The 23,306-nt window shown below is 42.0% G+C and overlaps 3 protein-coding genes across 3 annotated transcripts; all 3 read right to left on the bottom strand.

The window, feature by feature from the left end:
- Positions 1-3,544: 3,544 nt before the first annotated feature.
- On the bottom strand, positions 3,545-10,230 carry LOC308155280 (gamma-sarcoglycan-like; the record flags this gene model as incomplete). Its single annotated transcript, XM_080528570.1, has 7 exons — positions 3,545-3,727; positions 4,129-4,252; positions 6,969-7,041; positions 7,750-7,869; positions 9,055-9,145; positions 9,477-9,578; positions 10,045-10,230. The coding sequence occupies 7 exons, from the start codon at positions 10,228-10,230 to the stop codon at positions 3,545-3,547; spliced, it is 879 nt and encodes a 292-aa protein (XP_080384696.1).
- A 2,831-nt stretch (positions 10,231-13,061) lies between these two features.
- Positions 13,062-14,618, bottom strand: rps25 (ribosomal protein S25). Its single transcript, XM_080528573.1, has 5 exons — positions 14,584-14,618; positions 14,165-14,257; positions 13,785-13,968; positions 13,406-13,570; positions 13,062-13,209 (listed from the first exon to the last, which is right to left on the bottom strand). Exons 1-4 carry the CDS (start codon positions 14,584-14,586, stop codon positions 13,407-13,409), a joined length of 444 nt encoding a protein of 147 aa, XP_080384699.1. The 5' UTR covers positions 14,587-14,618; the 3' UTR covers positions 13,062-13,209; position 13,406.
- A 1,414-nt stretch (positions 14,619-16,032) lies between these two features.
- Positions 16,033-21,902, bottom strand: slc37a4b (solute carrier family 37 member 4b; the record flags this gene model as incomplete). The annotated part of the gene is made up of 9 exons (XM_080528567.1): positions 16,033-17,377; positions 17,485-17,623; positions 17,963-18,028; positions 18,172-18,285; positions 18,692-18,777; positions 18,922-19,080; positions 19,312-19,558; positions 21,388-21,620; positions 21,755-21,902. The coding sequence occupies 9 exons, from the start codon at positions 21,900-21,902 to the stop codon at positions 17,211-17,213; spliced, it is 1,359 nt and encodes a 452-aa protein (XP_080384693.1). The 3' UTR covers positions 16,033-17,210.
- Between the last annotated feature and the right edge of the window lie 1,404 nt (positions 21,903-23,306).

The following is a 23,306-nucleotide window of genomic DNA, read 5'->3' as shown; positions in this document are numbered from 1 at the left end:
ACAGCAAGAGTGGAGTGGGCAATGTATCAAAAAGCTGGTCTATGCTCTTGAAATAAGTGAATCCATAGGCAAAGTCTGAGCTCTGTGATTTTCAGTAATAAAATGTTAATAAACATTGGCCTTCTACATGAAGCTACTAGATAACAACACTGAACATGTGACTAGGTTTGATTGATTGTTTTTCACTTAAGTCACTTAATCTACAGAGAGTTTCCCCCCCATACCTAACACTAGGTTGTAAGTCTGGGAAATGTTTTCTTTCTAACCGCATTTCCTGTGACTGCCAAGTCCCACAGGCACAGAGAGGTGCACTCACTCACCACCCTGGTCCCACAGGCACAGAGAGGTGCACTCACTCACCACCCTGGTCACACAGGCACAGAGAGGTGCACTCACTCACCACCCTGGTCACACAGGCACAGAGAGGTGCACTCACTCACCACCCTGGTCACACGCCATTACAACTCAGTCATGGTGGGCATGGTTTGATCAAACAACAATATCATTTGAGGCTGGTAAATAAATAGATAACCAACAGATAAACAATAACACAAATATGGTTTCTCACATATTCATTTTACATTTTCATATTTCCCTTAGGGAATCTCAATGTGTCTACTACTCTGTGTCTATTAGTAGTCTGTGTGTATTGTAGATATTAGTAGAGATGCCAATACACCTTACATAGACTGAAGTGCACATGGTCTCTGAATGGACTAAATCTATGGCAGAGCAGTTCAGATCAAACAGTGAACTCACAGTGTGGCTCATGGGCAGGAGGAGGAACTCCACAGGGTACACACTCCATGTCCTGAAACCCACTCAGCTTGGTTTTCCAAAAGAACCTGCAATGCAAAGACAACACCGATGTTAGGCCTTACTACACTGGGTTACAAATTGAGCCTTACATCATCCAAACCTTCCCTTACAATGCCTAAATTACAAGGGCATGAGAAACAAAGCCCAATTCCTCACACATACCCCGGCTGGCTGGTATTGTTGGACCAGACTAACTCACCCAGACAGACAGTCTCCACACACCGCATTGCTGGTGGCAGTGCAGTTGGCCCTGTGGAGGCGGTTGAGGTGGGCACAGGCTAGACAGGGTTTGCATTTTTGGGCACCCGCGCCGTCTTTGAAGCGCCCGGGTCTGCAGGGCACACAGCGGGCACCCTCACCGTAGCTGAAGCCACATTCCTGGGGGGATTAACACAGGAGACCCAGCTGACGATGGAGAGTGGGGGTTCGGGGTGGAAGTGGGGTGAGGGCAACCATAAGAAGAGTAGTGGGGGGGTGGAAAGAGAATGACAGTATTCATCACTGTGTTTGAGTGATAATTCTTAGGCACCCGCAGAAAAGTGGTAGAAAGTGAGAGACACATAGAAAGGCAAGCTACAAGGCTTTTTTCTGCAAGAAAAGTTGTAGTTCAATACAGAGCTGAATGTCATCACCATTGGTTCCTCCTGTTGGAATTTTTTTTTTAAACAAGACATGCTTCACAATAGCTTACAGAATGCTGCCCTCGTGATTGGTTGGTGGGTTTCAGACCGCCACCGTGCCTGCATCATGAGCAGCTAGTCATCTGTAACGCACGAGCAGTGAAAATCACTGACTGGAACAAAAGGCTTTTGCTTGTTAGGATCCAGAGCACACCACCTAATCTGTTCCCTCCAACAGCCCCCTAAACTGCTAACTGCTTCATTGGTTCTCATTCTGACTTGAGGCAGCAGGCTTTATTTGACATGATTAAAGTTGGGAATGGAGATTTCCTAAGTTTGGACAGTGTGCCTGGCTGGTAAATAGGTTCAGCAAGAAGAGGCTTGTTGGTACAACAACCAATCAGTCCAAGCCAAGACACTGTACTGACAACAGCATCAAAAGTCATCAGGTTGCCTGTAGAACAAGGTTTTAACAGGAGCTAAATCGGCACAAAAGACCTCCACCCAGCCTAAGCATGTCCTCCATCCAGAATTTCAGCTCCTGCTATCAAAGAAACGCTACAGACAATCAATATGCAAATGTAACCACTATGATTGAACTATGATTGCCAGGATTGAAATGCATATTTCCCCAGGGAGAACCCTTCCCTACTGTGAGCCTAGGAGCTAGGGAAGGTACATATAGCCGAGCTGGAATACTTGTACAAAATTAAGTAGGCTCTGCACTAAATTAAAACAATGGTTTTTACTATTGTATGAGAAAAGAGTGAAATGTAATAAAACATTGCATACAATGGCATGTCTTGGTCTACAAACATTATTGACACATGGCAGGATGATACTCACCAAGGAGAGCTCCTGTCCAGGGCCACACTGCCTGCAAGGAACACAGTCCCCAGCGCTGTCCCTGTACTCCTGTTCCCTGCATTCTCTAGCTTCTCCTGCTGCTCCGTGTACCTGACCATGGCAAACGGTCACACACTTGGGTATGATATGATCTAGGCATAAACTTTAGGCCTAATTCTTTCACACATTTCACAGTGTGTTGTTTGGCAGATTCATTGACAGCATAATGGCAAGGCAACTGTTAAAAATCGAATCAACCTTTATTAATTACATTTCGATTAGCTGATACCATAGAATTGTGAGGGGCCGCACTAGCTTTTTAAAATGCAAATGCATGAGCAGAAATTACCATGTAGGAACACAACGTAATCAGCTGGAGTAAATGGCCCAGACTCTTTCTAAGTTTCCACCGCATTCTGTTCACGGGAGGATAGCTCAAATATTGTACTGTGGAGAAGAAACCGTAATGATGAGGTTCCAACAAACAAAGCTGCCAATGATTCATTCAGAAGCTAGACAACTGTATTAATAACACATATGAATAACAATAAATTATTTTTAATTACACTATACTGTGCACATGCAGACGGGAAGAGAGCAAATAAGGCAGAGTTTCACATTAGAAAATATGTTTGTATTATTGCTCACCAAATAGCGCACCGACTTCAGTAGATGTGTCACAAAACAAACAAAAAAACCTCTATGAGTTTGAACTAACACCAGTCCTTATAATGGATTAGTTCATATCATCCACCTGAAGAAGTTCGCAGTGTATACTGGTTGACTTTACCACGTCCCATTCCCAAATACTCCCGTCTCGAAATTAATTTAGAGCAGACAGACGTCTTCATCTCGGGGAAAAAATAGAAAGAAAAAGTTCTGCCCTGACGTCACCATATTGGTAGCGCGTCAACCTTCCCCTAAACTGGGAATGCGTCTTTCTCTTAATGAATGAAAAAATATACATAGTAGGCGTTTTGCAAAACTGGATACAATAGAGACCCCCTAGAGAACCGTATATGGCAGACTTGTCTTAGATATGAGAGTAACAAGGTTGTCTTAAAAAGCCAAATAACTTTATTAAAAACGTTTACTAAACGTATTTTTCGAAAAGGCACCTTGAGACCAACCAACCATCAATATTCTGTCCAATGTGATATTATGCAGATGAATACAAATGTGTACAGGGGATTACAGGTTAAAAAAATAAATAATAATAATAATAATAATAAGAAGAAGAACGTCCCAGCAGTGGAGTGTCAACACTCAAGACTGTTCTCATGACAGGTGGAGGTGAGTCCAGCCTTGGACTGGTACAGTCTCCCATCAGGACAAACACACACTTCATACAGCTCCTCCCTAGGGCTTCTAGGGCTTCTGATGTCTCCTTCACCACTCGCAGGTAACCTGGGCAGCTGCACCCTGTCAGCATCCAGCATCAACTGCAGAAAAGACACATTTACTTTATGCACTATTCATGTTGGGACACATGAAAAAAAGAAAAAAAAGTACAGATAATTGTATTTCGTGAGCTTAGAATTATACGGTTCTATCTCTGTTTCAGGTAGTTCAGAGATATTGAGCGTCAACGTTTTTACATTCCATTATGTTTTGTGAGATGCAACCTTTGTATTCTATTAATTACTAACTAAAAAATGTCAACATTTCAAAAATAACACCACAAAGGCATTAATAAACACCTAATGGATCAGATTATGTAAAAAACTCAATTTTGACAAAAATGGAGATAGAACCTTATAATTCTAACGTCACGTAGACATATTGATGTTAAATTGAAAATGTACACTATTACAGACATTTAATTATCAACCTGCAGTCTTACCACTCCATCCATAGAAAGTAGAGAGATGTCCGTGTTGGACACAGCCTTAGCGCTACCAGACATTGCTCTGATGTGGACTCCTTTAGGAGCGTCCAGGTGGAGGGAGCGAGTGGGGGCCTCCAGCCTGGACAAGACAGGAGATATAGGGATATAATCATATGTTAACATTAGCAAATAAGAGAATCGGCGCAAGTGATGTACAGTAGTAGCTTACAGCTTATGAGGGCCTCAAATGAGTGATTCAAGAAAGACCTTAGGTACAACTGCCTATTTATGAAGCATTAACATCAATGTTCTGTCACTTGAGGCTGTCGAAGTCTGATGCCTTTCAGTTCTTCGTATCTACATGTCACTCTTTGAAGTCTCAGGATCAGCATGTACAATGATAAGCCTGTGGGTGGGACCAAAATCATATATTCCCGGTTTAAAGGGGATTTATGTATATTCCACATGAGAAAAAAAAGAACAATCAAGTTAATCAATTAGAATTCTGAACATTATTTGAATTGCATTACTTGTAAACAGGCAGCTGCTGGCACACATGTGGACTCAGTCAATCAAATTCACTGGGGCTTTCATAGAACAATATGAGCCAATGACATGGATATTCATGCCTGGCATCTGCAAGCTGTTGCCATGAGACCCCTGGATCCCACTAAATAAAGAAAAAAAAACAGCTTAACATCTCTCTGAAGGCTTATCTTAATCAAAAATGTAAATTGAATTCCCTTATTTTCACAACAGCATGAGTGACCTTTTACATCGCCAGAGTGCCAATGAAGAGAGAGAGAGAGAGAGAGAGAGAGAGAGAGAGAGAGAGAGAGAGAGAGAGAGAGAGAGAGAGAGAGAGATGTACATGAGAGTACAGAGGTTTCTGCTCCCACCCACTGGAAGTGCACTGAGCGTGTGGTATTATAGTCAAGAGGCTTAATGCTCTTGTTCAGACTTACCGTTACCGGGTGGATAAAAGGACAACATTTTGCATTAGGCTTCCTTAGGACTTACTGAATGATTTTAGCCGTGGAGCCCACCAGATTTTTTTTTAAATGTGCATACAGTGCTCAGAAATCTCTTGATCAAAACCAATGAGAAAAAACATACGCTCAGTCTGATTTTAACTTGGGTACTGGCCAGCATACCTTCCAAATGATTGATCTAATAAAATAGAGTGCCAAGGCATCTGGTATATGGTACACCTTCCATAAGTCCTGTACAGTATAGACGGAATTTTCAACAAAAAGGAGAAAAAAGTTGTCTATTTTCTTTTTGGTTTTAGACCCAGGATGCGCTACTTCAGCATGTTAAACGGCTAGTGTATCAAGCAGGAATCTGGGCGATCAGCAGACAAAACACAGCAAGTGATTGCTTCTCCACAGGACTATGGATGGACCAAGGAATCAGGGTCATGGGTGCCAGTTTGGCTGACAATTCCACTGGTCTCCAGAGCATGCAGAGAGCTGATCAAATGCTCTTTGCATCTGCAAATGAGGCAATGCAAATTTGGACTGCTCACCACTTTGCAAGTGTAATTGTAACAAACAGACAACATGGGGTGCCCTGGTGGCTCCCTGGACTACCATGAATGAATGAATGAATATGAATGGTCTTTATTGTCATTGATATAGTACAGGTACCAAACAACGAAATTTGGGAGGGGGGGCTCCCCTGGTGCTAGGGGGGGGAAAAAAACAAACTAAAAAGACAAGAAGGGAAAGGAGCTGGTTTACATAAATAAAGGCTATGTACACTATCCACTATACTATACTGTACAGATAAAACACTGTGCTGTACTCTATGCTATGCTATACCTATTCTAAAATTTCCTATTCTCTGAACCTTATGTACCCTAGGGTTGTCATATTGCACATAGTGTTATTGCACATTCATTTAAAGTGTCGCAGTTTGCAGGCTTGAAATGTACACATTTGTGCCTCAGCACTACACCTGATTTTTCAATCCAGCAGCTGCCATCAATCCGTCCAGACTGAAGGCTGGCCCTTATCACAGCGACATGGGTTTGAATCTGGCCCATATTCTGTGCTGCATGACTCCCTCCCCCCCCCCCCCCCCCACACTTTCCTCACTCTCTCACTGTACGATCATTTTTAAAAGCTGAAAAACAATAATAAATAAAATAAAAATACACAACATGTAACAAACTTTAATAATGTCAAAGTAAATCTAAGATACATGTATTAAAAAATAAAAAGTAATTTGATCATCTTATGATGCTTAGGGACTTGAAAATAGCAGGCGTTTTCCACATATTTCATTGATATTGATAGTCTTGCAATTTCATATTTTACACAGACATTTTCCAGGGGCTCCACGGCTAAAATGATATGATAGACCCTAAGGAAACATCCTTAGGGAAAAAAATATTGTGCTTTTATCTGCCCGGTAACAGTAATTTCACTAAGCCACCTGACTATTAGGATTTGTTAAGGATTTGTATTCTAGGGAGGAATGAGCACGGTGCAGTGTAAGGACCACCGGAGGGGTCTGGAGGGGAGACCAGGCTGTAGGGAGAGATAACAACACTCAGGAAACTAAAACTGTTCAGAAAAGGGGGAACTTGTCTGTTATACCTATGCACTCACTGTTGCCTCTGCTCCATTTATATTCTAGAGACGAGGCATCTAGGAAATGTTGTTCTGCTACAATGAATGTAAAATTACCAGTGTGTAATTGCTGAAGTAATACAGCATGAAGGCGATTGTAGGTGGGTTATTTCTGTCAAAAGCAAGCCGTGACAACATTAATCAATTCTCTGTGTAGTAAGGCCTCTCTCCCCCTCGCGCTCCATCAGGGAGAACTATCATTAGGTCCCAAAGCCTCACCTCAGGTCTGTGGAAGCCTGCGCCCTGACCAGAGGCGTCTCTAGGGAATGTTCACACTCCGCACCTACAGACCCTGGGAAAACAAAAACAAGAGCACTGCTCAGTTGACAAGCTGTTCCCTTCCACAGGGTCAGACGCAGTATGAACCAGTCCAGCAGTCGTCTCCAACTCTGGTCCCAGAGAGCTGCTGGGTGTGCCTGATTTTGTTCCAGCCTTCAAGATTCAAGATGTTTATTTGTCACTCCAGTCATACAAGTACAATCGTGTGAGATACTTTCGCTGGGGGGTGGGGGTGGGGGGGGCTCCACCTAGGGTGCGAGCATTTAATGATTTAACATTTAACATTTAACATTTAATAAATAACCTAGACATTTATAATATAATAATAAAATATAACGGAAAATATATTTTAAAATGTTATAAAACCATCGAATCCTATATATTCAAGGTAAGAAAAAAAATGTCACACTCAAGATATACTGTACATTTAGGCGAATGTTGCACAGGAGTCGGATAGCACTTGTGTGTACAGTATATGTGTGTGTGTGTGTTTGTGTGCATGCTTCTATGTGTGGTGTGCGGGGTGTGGTCGTGTCTCAGGCTACATTTCAGCCTAAATGTCCAGCAGCAGTCACCTGCCCTGGCCAGAGAGCTGCTGATTGGCTGCTTGATGTGTGTTGGCGCAAGGCTGTAACAAAACCCTGCATACCCAGCGGGTCTCCAGGACCAGGACCAGAGTGGACTGCCGTACTGTATTCCCCAGTGTGACATTTCATCATACCTGTAATTGTGAGCTTCTCTGCTCCGACAACCATCTGTTCCACATCAGCAGAAAATAGCAATGTCCCCGTGCTCGACATCACCTCCAAGTGTTGTCCTATGGTATCTACTGACCGTGGACCTAAAATAACAACACAAATGAGACATCAACACATTCAACACATAGGTAGATGCTAATGGGCACAAGGTTGAGTTTGAATGTTGATTATCTATCATCTACAGCAGTGTGGTGAGTGATCTGGCCCAAACCAGCTACTGGCAACCTCTCAGGTGAATGAATGAATGAATGAATGAATGAATGAATTAAGCCTTTATTGCCCCTACCTCTCAGGTGAATGAATAAATGAATGAATGAATAAATGAATGAAGCCTTTATTGCTCCTATCTCTCAGGTAAACAAATAAATGAATGATGCCTTCATTGGGAATTCGCTTTGCACAAGGATCTTAAAGTATCAAGAGACATCATCATGAAAACATCATAAAACATCATAAAAGAAGGTGGGTGGTGCACATTGGTAGTGGGCGTTGAACGTTAACCCCTATAATGTAGAAGACTGAGATTATGAACACAATAAGAGCTTTATGAAAGTGATCCATAGAGATTGTTAATGAAGACCATTACCATAACACATTTATATTTCATTCAGACCTCAGGAGGCATGCAAGGGGCAGGCAACACCATGGCAACACCATTTAAAGCTGCCCTCAGCTGGCACATCACTTTGTTAAGGAACGTGATGTTGCAGCTTGTAACACTTTTGTTAATGGACTAGCATTAAGCAATTAGTTCAGTAAAGGGCAATGACCATGAATACATTAGTCTCAGAGAATGAATGTTTATTTGCTCTCACCCTTCTCATTCCCACCCTTTTGAGTGTTACTGTTAATGAAAGGGTATGTATGCGCGTACACACACACATGCACACACGCACGCACGCACACACACACACACACACACACACACACACACACACACACACACACACACACACACACACACACACACACACTTTATACTTGCCAACAATTGGATCAATTTGATCAAGTATTTATAAGACGAAAGTGAATACTAAACCAGTAAAACCATCCTATTGGATTATTCAGGGATGCCTCTAGCCTTATTGATATCTGCCATTGCTCATGAATCTACATTTATGAGCAGAGCAGGTCCTAATTGTATCAGACCCACAGGGAAAGCGGATTGATACTTCACTGTTAGTCTGCATCAAAGCCATTACGGAACCCAAAAGTATCATTTGGGAGCCTAAACAGATTGGGATTTGATTTGAAAAGTGGACTCTCACCCAGAGTAAGTCTGCCTGTCACCCCTCCTCTCCCATCGCAGGCTTGGAGTGAGATATTCTGAGACTCTGAGTGGACCAACAGGGAGGTGTCCTGTGTAGAAAGCAAACTGTTTAAGCGCAGTGTTACTCTGCTCCGATGAAGTAAGACCATTGAATAAAACAGGACAGACACATCAGACATTATGCATGTTGTCCAAGCATGTTGTTTTCATTGACATTTTACATTTTTACCATTTACCAGACATTTTTATCCAAAGCGACTTACAATTACAGATTACAGGGACAGTCTCCCTGGAGTAATTTAGGGTTAAGTGCCTTACTCAAGGGCACACTAGTGGTGGTGGTCCCAGGTGGAACTCATCATCAGTCTACCTCAGTATCCACTAGGCCACCACTACCCTCCAGTTTTCACTACAGCGTACCTGTTTGGAGACGATTTCTTGTACATACAGGTGGGAGAGAAACTCAGACACGCCTTCGAGTCTCACTAGTTCTGATGTTATTCGCAACTGCCCCATTCCTTCCTGTAATAGTGATAAGATAAATCAACTTGGTGTTCGCTTCTTTTATATAAAAATCGAGAATGTCAGCAGAAAAGACTGACTCGACTCATTATTTTCTTTCCTCTGTACCATTGTGCTATGCTGACATTCTCCTCCAAGAATTAAAATCGAACACTACCTGTATTGTATCATATCTATAATATTGCATTTCATAACCTGTACAGTGTTTTTGCACTACTGTTTCTACTGCAGTACGACTGGTCCTGCTGTAGTATGACTACCATCACTTTATTACTTCATTCTACTTTATTATTACTTACTTTACTTTATTTTATTATTGTTGATTTTGTACTTTGCTGCATTGCCAATGTCGAAGAACCTACGCCTAAGAATGTTACTCTTGTGTACCTGTACATTGGATGTAATAAAAGCAATTCTGATTCTGATATGTCATGACCTGCAGGGTGTAAGGCTGAAGGACACTCACAGTGTTCAGACAGGTGACCCTGAGGATCCACACGGTCAGGGCCAAGTTGACCACCAGGATGGAGAGCAGCAGCAGCACCAGCAGGTAGAGGCAGGTCTTCCTCCAGCCATAGATCCCCAGCCTGTTCACATACTGCTCCTCTGTGTCAGCGCCCTCTGCTGGTGGGGGGTACTGCTCTCCAACCATCAGCTGAGGAAAAACAATTAGGGATGGACACTTGGCTGAATACAGCTACAGGGAACACCAGAGACGCTGAAATGGAAAGGTGTACACAATCTGTGCAAAATCAGACACATCAGAGCTTGCTGTTTTTGTTGTTGTTGCTTTATCTACCGGGTGCATGGCACCTGTATAGAAGTCAGCCCAATACGATTTCCCTATTGTGTAAGCCTGACAGCCTGATGGTAGGGAGTAAGTGAAATACATTTCAGAGTAGATGTGAGACCCAAAGCCTAACTTAATGTGCACTTTCAATCTAGATGCTAAACTAGCAGCAGTATGGGGAAAATGAGAGAAGGGATTGGGGTGGGATGAAAATGGTTCAGTATTGTAATGAGATTAATCATCTTAATGCGAGGAATTAAAAAAAAAAGCCTTCATAGTTTGGTGGGGGAGCTCCTTTGCGAAATCTTCCCATCCAATTATATATGTCAACTCCCATTCAATGCATTCTAACAAGCTATTCAGCATGTCCTGGTTGACACAGACGACCATCATCGGACCACTAAGAAAAAGTCATAATCAGTGGCAGGTTAATAAGTATTTCTTACCCAAGTCTCAAAGTGCTTCCCTCAAGCCTCTGCCGAGGCAGTGGGGTTTGTGTGTAGCTCAGACAGTCCTTGGAGCTCCGTAAGGCAGGTAACAGCAATATGCCCTGAACCTCGCTCTGAATTGGCACTGACTGAGTGAGGCTTGGCATCTCCTCTCTCTCTCTCTCTCTCTCTCTCTCTCTCTCTCTCTCTCTCTCTCTCTCTCTCTCTCTCTCTCTCTCTCTCTCTCTCTCTCTCTCTCTCTCTCTCTCTCTCTCTCTCTCTCTCTCTCACTCGCTCTCTCTGTCATCACATGTTCTATGTCTTTAACTTCTCTCTTTGTTCAGCCTGAGTTATGTAAAGATATATATTGGAGGTAAAAAATTAATAAACAGCAGGTCATTATTCTCAGTCCAAAACTCTGCAGAGTAACAGAAAACTGAAGACTTCTTGTAAGCTATTGTTATGTTGCAGCTCCCTACAAGGTTACTGATGTAACTATGACATGATTTCTATGAATCCAATAACCATAAAATGATTGCATAGATTTTAGCTGTTATGATCAATACTGAGTGATTCAACAATGAAAAGCTACATTTATGCTATTATTTATTGCACATTAAGTTTTTAATGGCACTGTTGAGGGTTAAAATTGCTTCTCACGTTCCGTTAGCGCAAAGCTTGTCTTTGAGATCAATCGGTGTCCTCCAATCTCCTCCTAATAGTGGCATTGAGTTAAGTTATACAGTACAGGCCAAAACTTTGGACACACCTTCTCATTCAATGCGTTTCCTTTATTTTCATGACTATTTGGTACATTGTAGATTCTCACTGAAGGCATCAAAACTATGAATGAACACATGTTTTTTTGTTGTTAATAAAATATATAATAATAATATTTAATATAATATGTGTTAATAATAATACGTTATTATATATATATTTAATATTATTATTATAGATTTTATTAACAACAACATTTTTTTATTTTATTAACAACAAAAAAGCAAAGGGTGGCTACTTTGAGGAATCTAAAATATAAGACATATTTAGAGTTATTTCACACTTTTTGTTTTTTGTTAAGTACATCATTCCACATGTGTTCATTCATAGTTTTGATGCCTTCAGTGAGAATCTACAATGTAAATACCGGTAGTCATGAAAATAAAGGAAACACATTGAATGAGAAGATGTGTCCAAACTTTTGGCCTGTACTGTATATATATATATATATATATATATATATATATATATATATATATATATATATATATATATAGACTATACGATAAATTATGTCAAGTAATATTGGCTGTGGATAGGCTACCTGTCTTGAGCTGTCTAGTTGGGAATATTATGTATCCATACAAGCAGAGTGATTTCCTTATAGAATCCTTCTGAGTCTGAGACCGCCACTGTCAATAGCTGCAAAAGCTTCAGGCTACCTAAACTGTGCGTATTTTATGACATTTAAATAGATTATAATAAACAATGACAATACCTGTCAACGCATCACTGGCCACTACTCTCTAGTTCCATTTCAGAATTAGTAACCTGATGCCTTTATGTAATTTTGTGTCAATAACACGCTGCTTATTCAATTCCCTGTGAGCGCTTTATCAAGACAAACATGCCAATCCTGTGAGCCTCTGTGCCGCTACGGATGAACAGGTTTATTTGATTTCAAGTTTAAGCACAAGAAATTAATTCAGAACGTAATTAAATTTTGAGAGGTGGCTTGCGCAGCTGTTCATCCAGCATACACATTCTAAAGACGCAAGCCACTTCCCCCATAGGCAAGTCTTACTCTTTCAGAGATGCTGTTGCCTTGGTTACACAACTTTCCTAACCCCTAGGTGTAGATAGGCCCGCTAGGGGAATACATGGGGTGAACTCAGGTAATCTGGGACACTTAACTTCTTGTGTTCATGACATCCATACTAAACCTATAGTAAAAGTCCTGTTGACTAGAATTTGTTAAAACAGGAAATAAACACACTGGATGCTAGATGTCCCACATCACCCAAGTTAAAGTGACAAAACAGTCACTTACATACAATCAAGAATTTAGGGGAGGTATAGGGAGGTAATAGTAGATGTCTGACCTTTCTCCTAACCAGTGGGTTTAAATATCTGCCTTGCCCCACAAAGGTTTATTTATTTTATTCCATGTCATTCCTATTGTTCCATAAAGCCATGCTGGCACATATTGATAAGTTGTCTGATACATGTATTTAAATATAAATAAATTGACACAATACTTTTCCATGACAGAATGTATATGACAGAATGTTTAATTATCAGTAGCAACTTTGACAGAGCATAACTCCCAAGCACAATAACAAACAGACAATTCTTAGGTTTTTGTTGACTTTATTTTAACCCACAAAGAGATCTTGATTCAGATGACTGGTGCCTGAAAGAAACAAGAAATTGTGTTAAAATGTGACTTGCATGGTTGTGATCACTGGCCATCAAAATGTACAATGACATAATATACTGTATGAGCTTCATTAAACACCAATGGTATATTATATATGGGCCTTTGAAACGAAATGTGAAGTAAGATTATAGGAATTAAGTCTGACAGCGCTGCAGTGTGCTCTGCTCACCTCATGCCTTTTCTGCTTTTTCTGCCTTTTCTGCCTTGTCAGCCTTATCGGGCTTTTCAGCCTTCTCAGCCTTCTCTGGCTTCTCATCACCACCCTCCTCATCGCCCTTTGTGTTGCGTGTGTAGATCACCTGTGCTCTGTGCTTTGACACCAGCCTGATCATACCTGTGGGCAACAGATTGGAAGAATACACCAGATCAGAGTTGCACACATCATACTCATTGTGACATGGCTTGACAGGCACTAGTATTTATTTAATACATTTGTGCACAATCACCAGTACATTCAGATGTAACAATGATAGTGTCACTAATATACCACACCCAAAACCATACTTCCCATTCCTCATAATCAAGCATGGTGTTGACAAGTGTTATACCTTTAGCAAGGAGTTCTTGGAGAGCCCTTCTTGCAAGAGAACCTCTGATCTTTAGCCTCTCAGATACCACCGCAGGCGTGATGAGTTTGTAATTGGGAACTTCTTTCAGGAGCTTGTCGTAGGTGGCCTTGTCGAAGAGGACCAGGTTGTTGAGCTTATCCCTCACCTTTCCTTTGGACCACTTCTACTCGGGAAAAGAACAGGCCAGGCATTAATACAGGGGCATAACAGTGACATGAACTGATCTGCAACAACCATATATATTTGTTCAATGTTGAGTCACTTTTGCAGTCTGCTGGTGGGTTTAGGACATTATTGACAGACATCCAGCAACGGCCGAGCTACTCAGCAGCACGTAGCTATATACATGATGTAGCTACCTTCTTCTTGGCCTTGCCTCCAGATTTGTTGGCATCCTTGTCTTTTTTGGCCTTGCCCGAATCCTTCCCCTTCTTATCGTCCTTCTTGGGCGGCTGTAAACAAAATAAAAGAAATACTGTTGGATAGACATACGTGTATGGATGGTTGAGTACAGTAGGCCGCAACTCATAGCTAGCTACACCTCAGCAAAGTCAAGCAGCCGTCGACTTAGCTAGCTAGTAGCTACACGGCTAACTCCGTGTCCGCGAGCTGCGTTGAATTGAACTAGTATTGTAGCATTAAAATGCATTTTAAGTATATTCTCTCATTAATTTATCGAATACTAGTATACAAGTGTACAAATACAGTAGTCAAATGTAGAAATATTTAAGTAATTTGATGAGGAAAATGAAAATTTCTCTCCAACGTGCTCTCTTACCATGTTGAGGCAACACGAGTCGGTTCAGAGAGAAAGATTCTCAGCTGCGCATGCGCATTTATTTCATGTGCAGAAACGTTACTTCCTGTTTCATATTTTATTGTTTTATTTTTTTAACACAAAACAACAATTACATCAAGACAAGTAGAGCACATACATAATAACGGGCAGGAGAACTACCGCATATCACAAACATTTTACACACATGACAAATAAAAAATGTAAACTATCACAACAGTCCGTCAAGCTTTCTGTTTGTACATTAACGTTGTATTGTGGTGGGTTGACAATTATGTGTCCGTTCCTATTTAAGTAGATTAGGCTATATGTCGATATATTTATTGTCAATTTAATTAAACATACAAGTATATAATGTTTTATACAATTGTTTAATTATCGGTTGGATCTAAGTAGAGCAATACATCCTACTAAGAGGGTTATCTAAATAGAATTAAGAAATTCCTTCCAAAATACAGATATGGACAAACATATTGGACTGTGTGGAATGATATCCGATTTGGCTTTTTTGTGTTGTTCCAATGCAAACAAAAGACATTAACATGTAAATACTAAAGCATTTATAGCCTAATTGCAACCATTTTCTGGGAGAAGTGGTGCATTATCTGGCAGAAGTGCAGGGGTGCCAATATTTTTGTCCATGACTGTAGATAGATGGATAGATCTTTTTTTTCCCAGGGGGAATTGCAGTTGTGGCAAACGGTCAGACAAATACAGATACAGTTCACAAACATGACAAATACCAAGCACACTGGTCAGTGCTCCGAGACTGAGTCAGAGTGACCATCCGCCATCAGACCTCTGCAGCAGAGTGCAGCTCATCCAGAATGCTGCCGCCCGTCTGGTGTTCCATCTTACCAAGTTCTACCATGTCAGAGACCCCTCTCCTTCGCACCCGTCACTGGCTCCCGGTAGCGGCTCGCATCAGATTCAAGGCCCTGGTGCTCCCCTACTGGCCGGCAAAGGGAACAACACCTCCCTATTTGCAAGCAACGGTCAGCCCCCAAACCTCTGCCCGATCACCCCCCAAACCTCTGCCCGATCACCCCGATCTTTCACCTCGGCTGGCAGCCTGCACCGCCGTCTCTACGTGGATGCATTAGTCGGCCTACTCGGTCACGGCTTTTCACTGTCCTGGCGCCCCGCTGGTGGGAGTCACTATCTATCTTCCGCTGTAGACTGAAGACCCATCTCTTCAGGCTACATCTTAACTGTCCCTCCTAAAGACATCTTCATCATTACCCCCCGTCCCCGTTCAGCACACTAAGGTAACATTGAATCATGAGTTGTCTGTAAAGGTACTTGTGCATGACAGCTTTACATAGAATGTCAGGTTTTAAAGTAAAACAATGACTGGGTGACTTTGCTTATACTTTATTAGCTCTTCTTACAATTTCACATAATTATTCCAGTACTCCCAAATGGCACCAAAGTGAGATTGACATTTTCACATAGAGAAAATAACACAGTAGAGGTGCTGATGACAACAACAACACATTTGAGGGACAAGTAAACCTGTTACAGTGAATGTCAACATGGTAGTGACAAAATAGTGTCATGTGACAAACACTGTAAAGGTTGACAGTTGCAGAACAGCTAAGACAGATCTCTACATTGTAAACATGTCTGTAACATGCAGTAGGGTGTACCAAAATAGACTTCTTTTATTGCTTTTCTTCATTCAACAACAGCACCCTATTTGTTTCATTTACCGTAATATTAATGTGTGAATTATGTATAGAAAGAGGAAACTATCACACATCAGGCTACTTGTGTGCAAATTCTTTAGACCCAAGAGTGTGTTCCATCAATTAAACATTCAGTAACTTCAAGACATTTAGCCTCCACTGAAGGCAATCTATGCAATTGGCATTACCAGCACACATTCACTGTGTATTCCACACTGTCCTTCAAATCAGTGTTTACAGGGGTGACATGACTAACTAGCATAGTGGTAAGAGAATAGATCATTTTAAATTAATCTGTAGGACATGCTGTATATACAAAAATGACTTCAAATGAGGTCAATGAATAAATAACATTGTCAGGTCAAGCATTTGCTGAAGCACCAATACTGTAGCTTATTTTTTCGAATATACATCCATGTGCTTAGGGGTGGAATCTTAATACGAGATCTGCACACAAATTTCCCATTGAGATAAATGCAACATTTACGTGAATGTCCGAGTTTGGTGGCCTGATCTCGAGTTAGCATTCCACCCGTAGGTGTTTAGTTCACTCATTCAGCTCTTCATACTGACATTGGGTCCGAGCAAACCAAGTAAAAACATAAGATACTGTCATTGACTTGAGGGTTCTGAACGTAGATAAAAGATCGATGTGGTCTGTGCTAACTGCAGTATTTATGGAGCATTTCAGAGTCATTTAATGTGTAATGTGTTCCCTATTAGGAGCGTCAACATGGTTACTCTAATTAATTCATATGACTAAAAGTGTAATATAGGTCATGATAGGTTGAGATGAGATCACCTTGACACAGTGTTGTGTTATGAGGGAAATAGGGGTACTGTATGAAGTGTTAAGTCCCAGTAGACTGATCATCCAGTCCCACAGTGGGGCTCGGTGCCTTGGTTCAGCTGGCGCAGTGATCAATCTGTTTTCTGGGGGACCCGGCCCATCTTGGTGCGCATGTTACGCAGCAAGAAGAAACAGACGGTTGCCACGGCACTGGTCACCTCAGCTACCCAGAAGGCCGTTTCCCAGCTGTGTTGCTTGGCAATGGTGCTGAAGGGGAGTCCCGCGAGAAATGCCCCAACTGTGACCAATAGAAATGCAGTTTACTGACACTAATCACAGAGAATGACAGAGGCTCACATCTCTGTATGCATTTGACATATCAGAGGAACCAAGCTACAGACTTACCATTAGCCATTAGAGCTACAATGGCATGGGAGGTCCCACAGTAGTTTGACGGAGCACACTCATTTGCAATCACTCCGAACAATGCGATTGGTCCATAACAGGAAAATCCAAACATGGCACCCAAGGAGAGGATCCAGATCTTAATATGAGAATATGAGAAGTTAGGAAATATTGGTCTGTCTCAGATGTTTTTGTCTTCCTGTTCTCTCATACTACATGTTTCCCCCTGCTATTTTCACCAATAGCTTGATTTAAGACTGAAGACCGTGAACATATCTGACAAGAAAGTGTGTAAGAAGAGTATGGTACTCTGTGGCTCAGTTGGTAGAGCATGATGCTAACAATGCTTAGGTTGTGGGTTTGATTTCCACTGGGACCATATACACTGACAAATGTATGCACTCACTGCAATGTAAGTCGCTTTGGATAAAAGCTAAATGGCATTTATATATACTGCCACCAATATTAAGATGTCTACCTCTTTCTCTGACAGGCCAATGAGGACAGATAGGGGATGAAGGGCCTGACTCCAGATGGGAGCTTCCTTTGGGAACAAAGAGAAAAAAAAAGGTCAACGACAGATTAAAAAGAAAGGAGTTAACCAAACTTAAAGTTACAACATAATTGAATAACTTGCAAATACACTTCAGGATGATTGACAGAAATTCAAGAGCAATTTGTCATTACCGTCGGGGCCTCAGATGTGACGGTGATCCGGAAGAGATACATAGACACAAACATGCCAGACATCATGGTAAGCAGCAGACCATGGCGAGGGTTGCCATGGGTACTCAAGCCTTGCTGTGGGACATGAGGACAGTAATGAGAGGAGGCACATCATACAGTAGAAAACAGGAGAGAGATTGGCCTTCATTAGGAATTAGGAATATTGGTGGTTTATGTGTAACGGCCAACCTAAAAGCATATTAAACCGTGGGCTCCATTTTGCTTAAGCAAAAGAAATGGCAAAACCATGTGAGCCATGTCCACCATGGTAACTGTTATATTCTAATAGACAGGATGAGACATCAGTTAATGGGATACTAGCCAATGCGTTGTGTGCAATATATTTTCATGCTGTTTACTTAAACATCGGTTGAATAAGCACAGTTGCAAGAGTTTGAGTTGCTGAGTATGTTATGCTCAGTTCAGCACCCCGTTTTGCTGAAGCACAATGGAGCCGCTTGCATTTTATGTTCTCACTTACCCTAGCGACAGCCCTGTCTGAGAGGAAGCCAGCTGCAAGGCTGCCCACCAGGCCGCCCACCTCTAGGGCACTCATGTAAGAGCTGCCTGTGGACGACATGTGTGGACAAACATGCACAAATGCAAATAAGCTGCAGTGGGCCCTCTAGCCATTCCGGAGCAGTGACTCCCAAGAAACCAGTGTGTGTGAGAGTGAGAGAGTATGAGTGAGAGTCAGAGTGAGAGTCTTACCCATGAGGACAGTCTGGCCCTTCTCCTGGATCAGGTAGAGCTGACCCCAGTCAGTGCAGGCAGTCTTCACCCCAAACACCACCATGTAGCCCAGGGACAGCAGCCACAGATAGGGGGACAGGAGGAACTCCCGCAGGGTGCTCTCACTGTTGGCTGCTGCTTGGAAGAGGAGAAGGAGAGGAGACAAGAGTCAACACTATCCAATAACACGTGTTACCTTCACACGTACATGTTTTGGGGTGAGTGGTTGCACTGGTGGAAGTATCGCAACCGTAGGAATAGTAAAAAAGTAAGGCCATAAACCGATGAGTGTGTGCGTACTTGTATGTGTGTGTGTGTGTGTGTATATGTGTGTGTGAGTGTGTATGTGTGTAAACTGAGGCTGTTCACCTCCCTTGGCCCCCTTCTTGGCTACAGCTTCGATGCTGGGCAGGCCCACGTCTTTGGGCTCGTTCTTTACGAATATCAAACAGATGAAGGCAAAGGCAGCACAGACAACGCCCGACACGGACAGGATGGTCCTCCAGTCGTAGTACTGGAGCAGGATAGTGGCTAGGAGAGGCCCCAGCCCACCAGCCAGATTCATACTACATGACAGCACCGCCCACCACGTACCAAACTGGGATGGCTCAAACCACTGAGGATGGACAGAGAGAGAGAGAGATGTCAACATTAAAGTAATCAATTGCATCCTTACACTGTACACACACAAACAAGTTAGCCGACCCATCTAAACTTCACTCTCGCTTTTACATGAATTAAGTACCCTTATTCACACACAGCAACCAACAGTCACCCTGTAATATCGTCACTTTCCTTTATCTTCACTTATGTCTATTGCCTTATTGTCTTGTGCTGCAATGTCAGGAAACGAAGACTAAGAATTTTACTCTCTTACACTTGTGTAATGTGACGCAACAATAAAACATGAAACTTATTTTATATTATTATTCTGTGCATATTATGACAATGAACACGGTAGAGATGGAAGGGTAACTAAATGAGGGTTTCTGTCAAATCACCACTGCAGAGAATAAGCAGTAAACTCTGAGCAGAACAGTATCATAGATGTCTGACAAGTCCAAATACTTATTCCTGGAATCACATCACCCCAAAATCCTACTCCTGACCTACAAAGCCCTCCACCAACTGCCTCCTTCCCTCAGTAACAATCTGACCTCCTACTCATCCACAAAATCAAACCCAAATCCAACCTCCCCAGTTTTTGGTAAGAATGTCCAAAAGGACATTCTCCGGGCCTGTCCATAGGCTCTGGAACTCACTGCCCCCATTCATGACCACCTTTCAACGGCGTCTCAAAACCCACCTGTTCTCCCTGGACCCTGGCCTTTAATAACCTCCATGACATTTACGCCCTGACATGCCCTGACATGTGTTTACCATTCAGCTGGAATGTTGTGGACCCTTGGTCCCCAAGCCGGCAAGGATTTATTTTTTTATACAGATTATGAAAGTGCAGCTTGTGGGCTTTCAAATGATGTGTCATGCATTGAAATCAGAAGAAGATATGCTTATTTGAATATTGGTGCGTTACGCCACCAAGCGCCCCCAGGTTGATTTAGTATCTTGATGATCCGCAATGAAGTACTGCTAAGCGCTTCAGCACTGCCTCTTACAATGTGTCATCATGGTCAGGCTGAGGTGCTAGCTATTATCCTTGCCATTAGGAACGAACACACCTGTATCTATGTGTTTGTATTAGGCTTGGTCAGCAGCCTCTATAAATACTATAGCAACCTAATCCCTCTCTCTCAGCCTGGCACACATGCCAAAGCCTATTTATTCATCTCTCTTTGACCTTGACAGCAGCTCCTTGGAACTCCAGTTGTCTCAGTGTATAGTCATTCAAATAAACAAATGATTCATCTAAACTGCATGCAGAAACTTAATATACTGTAGTTGTGTATAAATGAAGATATTCAGAACATTATTGCATAGAATCTACATCTTATGTCTATTTCCTTAGGGCCCCTGGACATGTCACTATGAGCACCCAGTGCCAAGATGACCCAGTATCAGCTGGTGTGGCTCCTTCACAGAGAACAGTCTGGCCCTAAAGGTCAGTGCTATGTGAGGGCAAGGGTTAGGATTCCTTGTAACCGTGCCAACTGGTGAGTGTCAGGTGCACTTTCCCCCTAATATTGACGCAAATAGTGACGCACATAAACAGAAGACTAAATCTAAAATGGTGGGGAGAGAGGAGAGGACTATTAGGTTTAGGGGCCAAACGGGATTAGCCTGTTCAATATCAATACCTTCAATACCTAGAATATGTGTGTGTATACTGTTAAAGTCAACTTGTTAGTGTGGAGCTCTGGCCTTTGTTAAGGGAGGACTCTGGGCATAGGAGATTCCTTGGTTCCAAGATGTATATGTTCATGAATTCAACCTTCTTGTATGGAAGCCCCTTCCCATAGTCTCTCCCTGTAGGATGAGTAGTCTTACCTTGCGCAGCACCTTCCCACAGGGTGGCCAGCCCAGACCTTGACCCAGACCGTTAACGAACCACAAGGCAGCGAACACAGTCACAGTGGAGGACCAGGAGAAGACCACGTTAATGGACCCCACCACGAAGAGGCCGATGGAGAAGAGCCAGCGAGCGCTGATCTGGTCTGACAACACGCCACTGATGAACTTACTGATAGCATAGGCCATGGTCTGGCTACTGGTGATCAAGCCTACGCAGAGGTAATAAGACAGAGAATGAGGACGTGTGTTTTATACAACGTATACATGCAGCAGGGAGAGACAGCCTAACAAACAATGCTTGACCAAAGGGTAGCTAGAAAGTCTAATAAGACAACTCACTTACCGAGGTCATCCTTGTCCAGTTCAATCTCCTCCATCACAGAGGGCATGACAAAGGAGAAGGTCTTCCTGTTGAAGTAGTACAAAGAGTACCCAACAAACATGGACATGAAGATGACCGTGCGATAGTAACCATAACCTGCGGCCCCCATGATTCCAGAGGTAGAGAGACTAGTAAATTGGGGCAAGTAGAAAATAAAATAAAAAAAGACTTCAGGGAATGTATCCCCTAACTTCTTCCGTATGAATCAAATACCACTTTGTCAGTGCTGACAGGTTCCTAGATCACTTTTCATCTGGAACACGGCCAATCAGAGAGTGATGGCATCAGCAGTGGGTGGAGTCAGTAGCTAACTTGGATAGATTAAACACTCTGTTGTTCATGTTTACACTGGAACAATGGAGGCGTGGAGTTAAAGAGTAGCATTGGCTTAATAAGAATGGCTGGAAGTAGATGGACTTCACAGAAATGGGTCAAAGTCCTCTCTGTCACTCTTACAGAAAGCCAATGGCGCTACTACACAGGCAGAGGAATATCCCCTCTCTTCCTTGACAGTTTGATTCTGTCAAGTTCCAAGCAGTTATTTCTCCACTGTATATGTTTCTGGTTGCTGTGTTCACTGTCCTGGCTTTGGTTCCTTCTACAAGTGAGGCAGGAAATTCCACAGTAGGTCCAATCTGTGGAGATCCTTGTAGAATCGGGGAACAGAAGAGGGGAAACCTCAGACCCACAACCTAGAAAACAGAATCGCCTTTATTACATCTTACTGTACATTTGATACAACAGGGGCAATTCAAAGTGGTTTTACATACAGCATTAAAAAATACAGAGAGGAGAGGAGGAGGATAGTAAGAAAATAAAAATTACAAGAATATATATAATGATTAAAGCACTTTGAGCTGCAACGTTTGCAGGAAAAGCGCTATACAAATAAAGTTATTATTATTATTATTATTATTATATATAGAGAGAGAGAAATGTAATAGATAAACATTTAACAAGATAATAGACAATGAATAAAAAGCAGATATAAGAAGTAAATAGATAAAACATTTAATAAGATAATAGTTAATGGATAAAAAGGCTAGTCTCAGCTGACCATAGTGGCCTTGCTGGAATATTGAGTGGGAGGAGATCTGTATTTTGGTCCAAGACCATTTTGTGATTTGTATGCAATTAGGAGTACTTTTAATTAAATTTAAATTCTCTGAGACTGGTAGCTGGAGTAAAATGATTTGGCTTTGGTTTCTCAACCTTGACATTGCAGCATTCCAACATAGATAGACATGTATTCAGATCATGCAATCTAAGAATATTTGACTCTTCCCTATACTAAAAAAAGATTAGCTTAAAACCAAAATTACCACTCAGCATCAATGAACCATGTAACTGTTTGTTTCTTTGAAGATAAGCCAGTAAATGCACAACTCATAATGCAGTCATGAACAATGGTAGAAGTAAAGCCAATGTTGCATGGCTGTAAGTAATCATGGGGTGATCTATCCTCATTACAACTCTTGAAAGCAGACACCAGTGTCACTGTCACCCAAGGAAC

Source organism: Nansenia antarctica (assembly GCF_963989245.1).
Source record: "Nansenia antarctica genome assembly, chromosome: 4".
Lineage (NCBI taxonomy): Eukaryota > Metazoa > Chordata > Actinopteri > Argentiniformes > Microstomatidae > Nansenia > Nansenia antarctica.
This window is presented reverse-complemented; position numbering and strand designations above follow the sequence as displayed.

Bases quoted from the DNA above. Each gene is read 5' to 3' on its own strand.
- rps25 (XM_080528573.1), bottom strand. The intron at 13,969-14,164 runs GTAGCTACATCA...TTTCCCGAGTAG, and splicing joins GAGGCAAGGCCAAGAAGAAG to AAGTGGTCCAAAGGAAAGGT. The intron at 13,571-13,784 runs GTATAACACTTG...TGTTGCCCACAG, and splicing joins CCAAGAACTCCTTGCTAAAG to GTATGATCAGGCTGGTGTCA.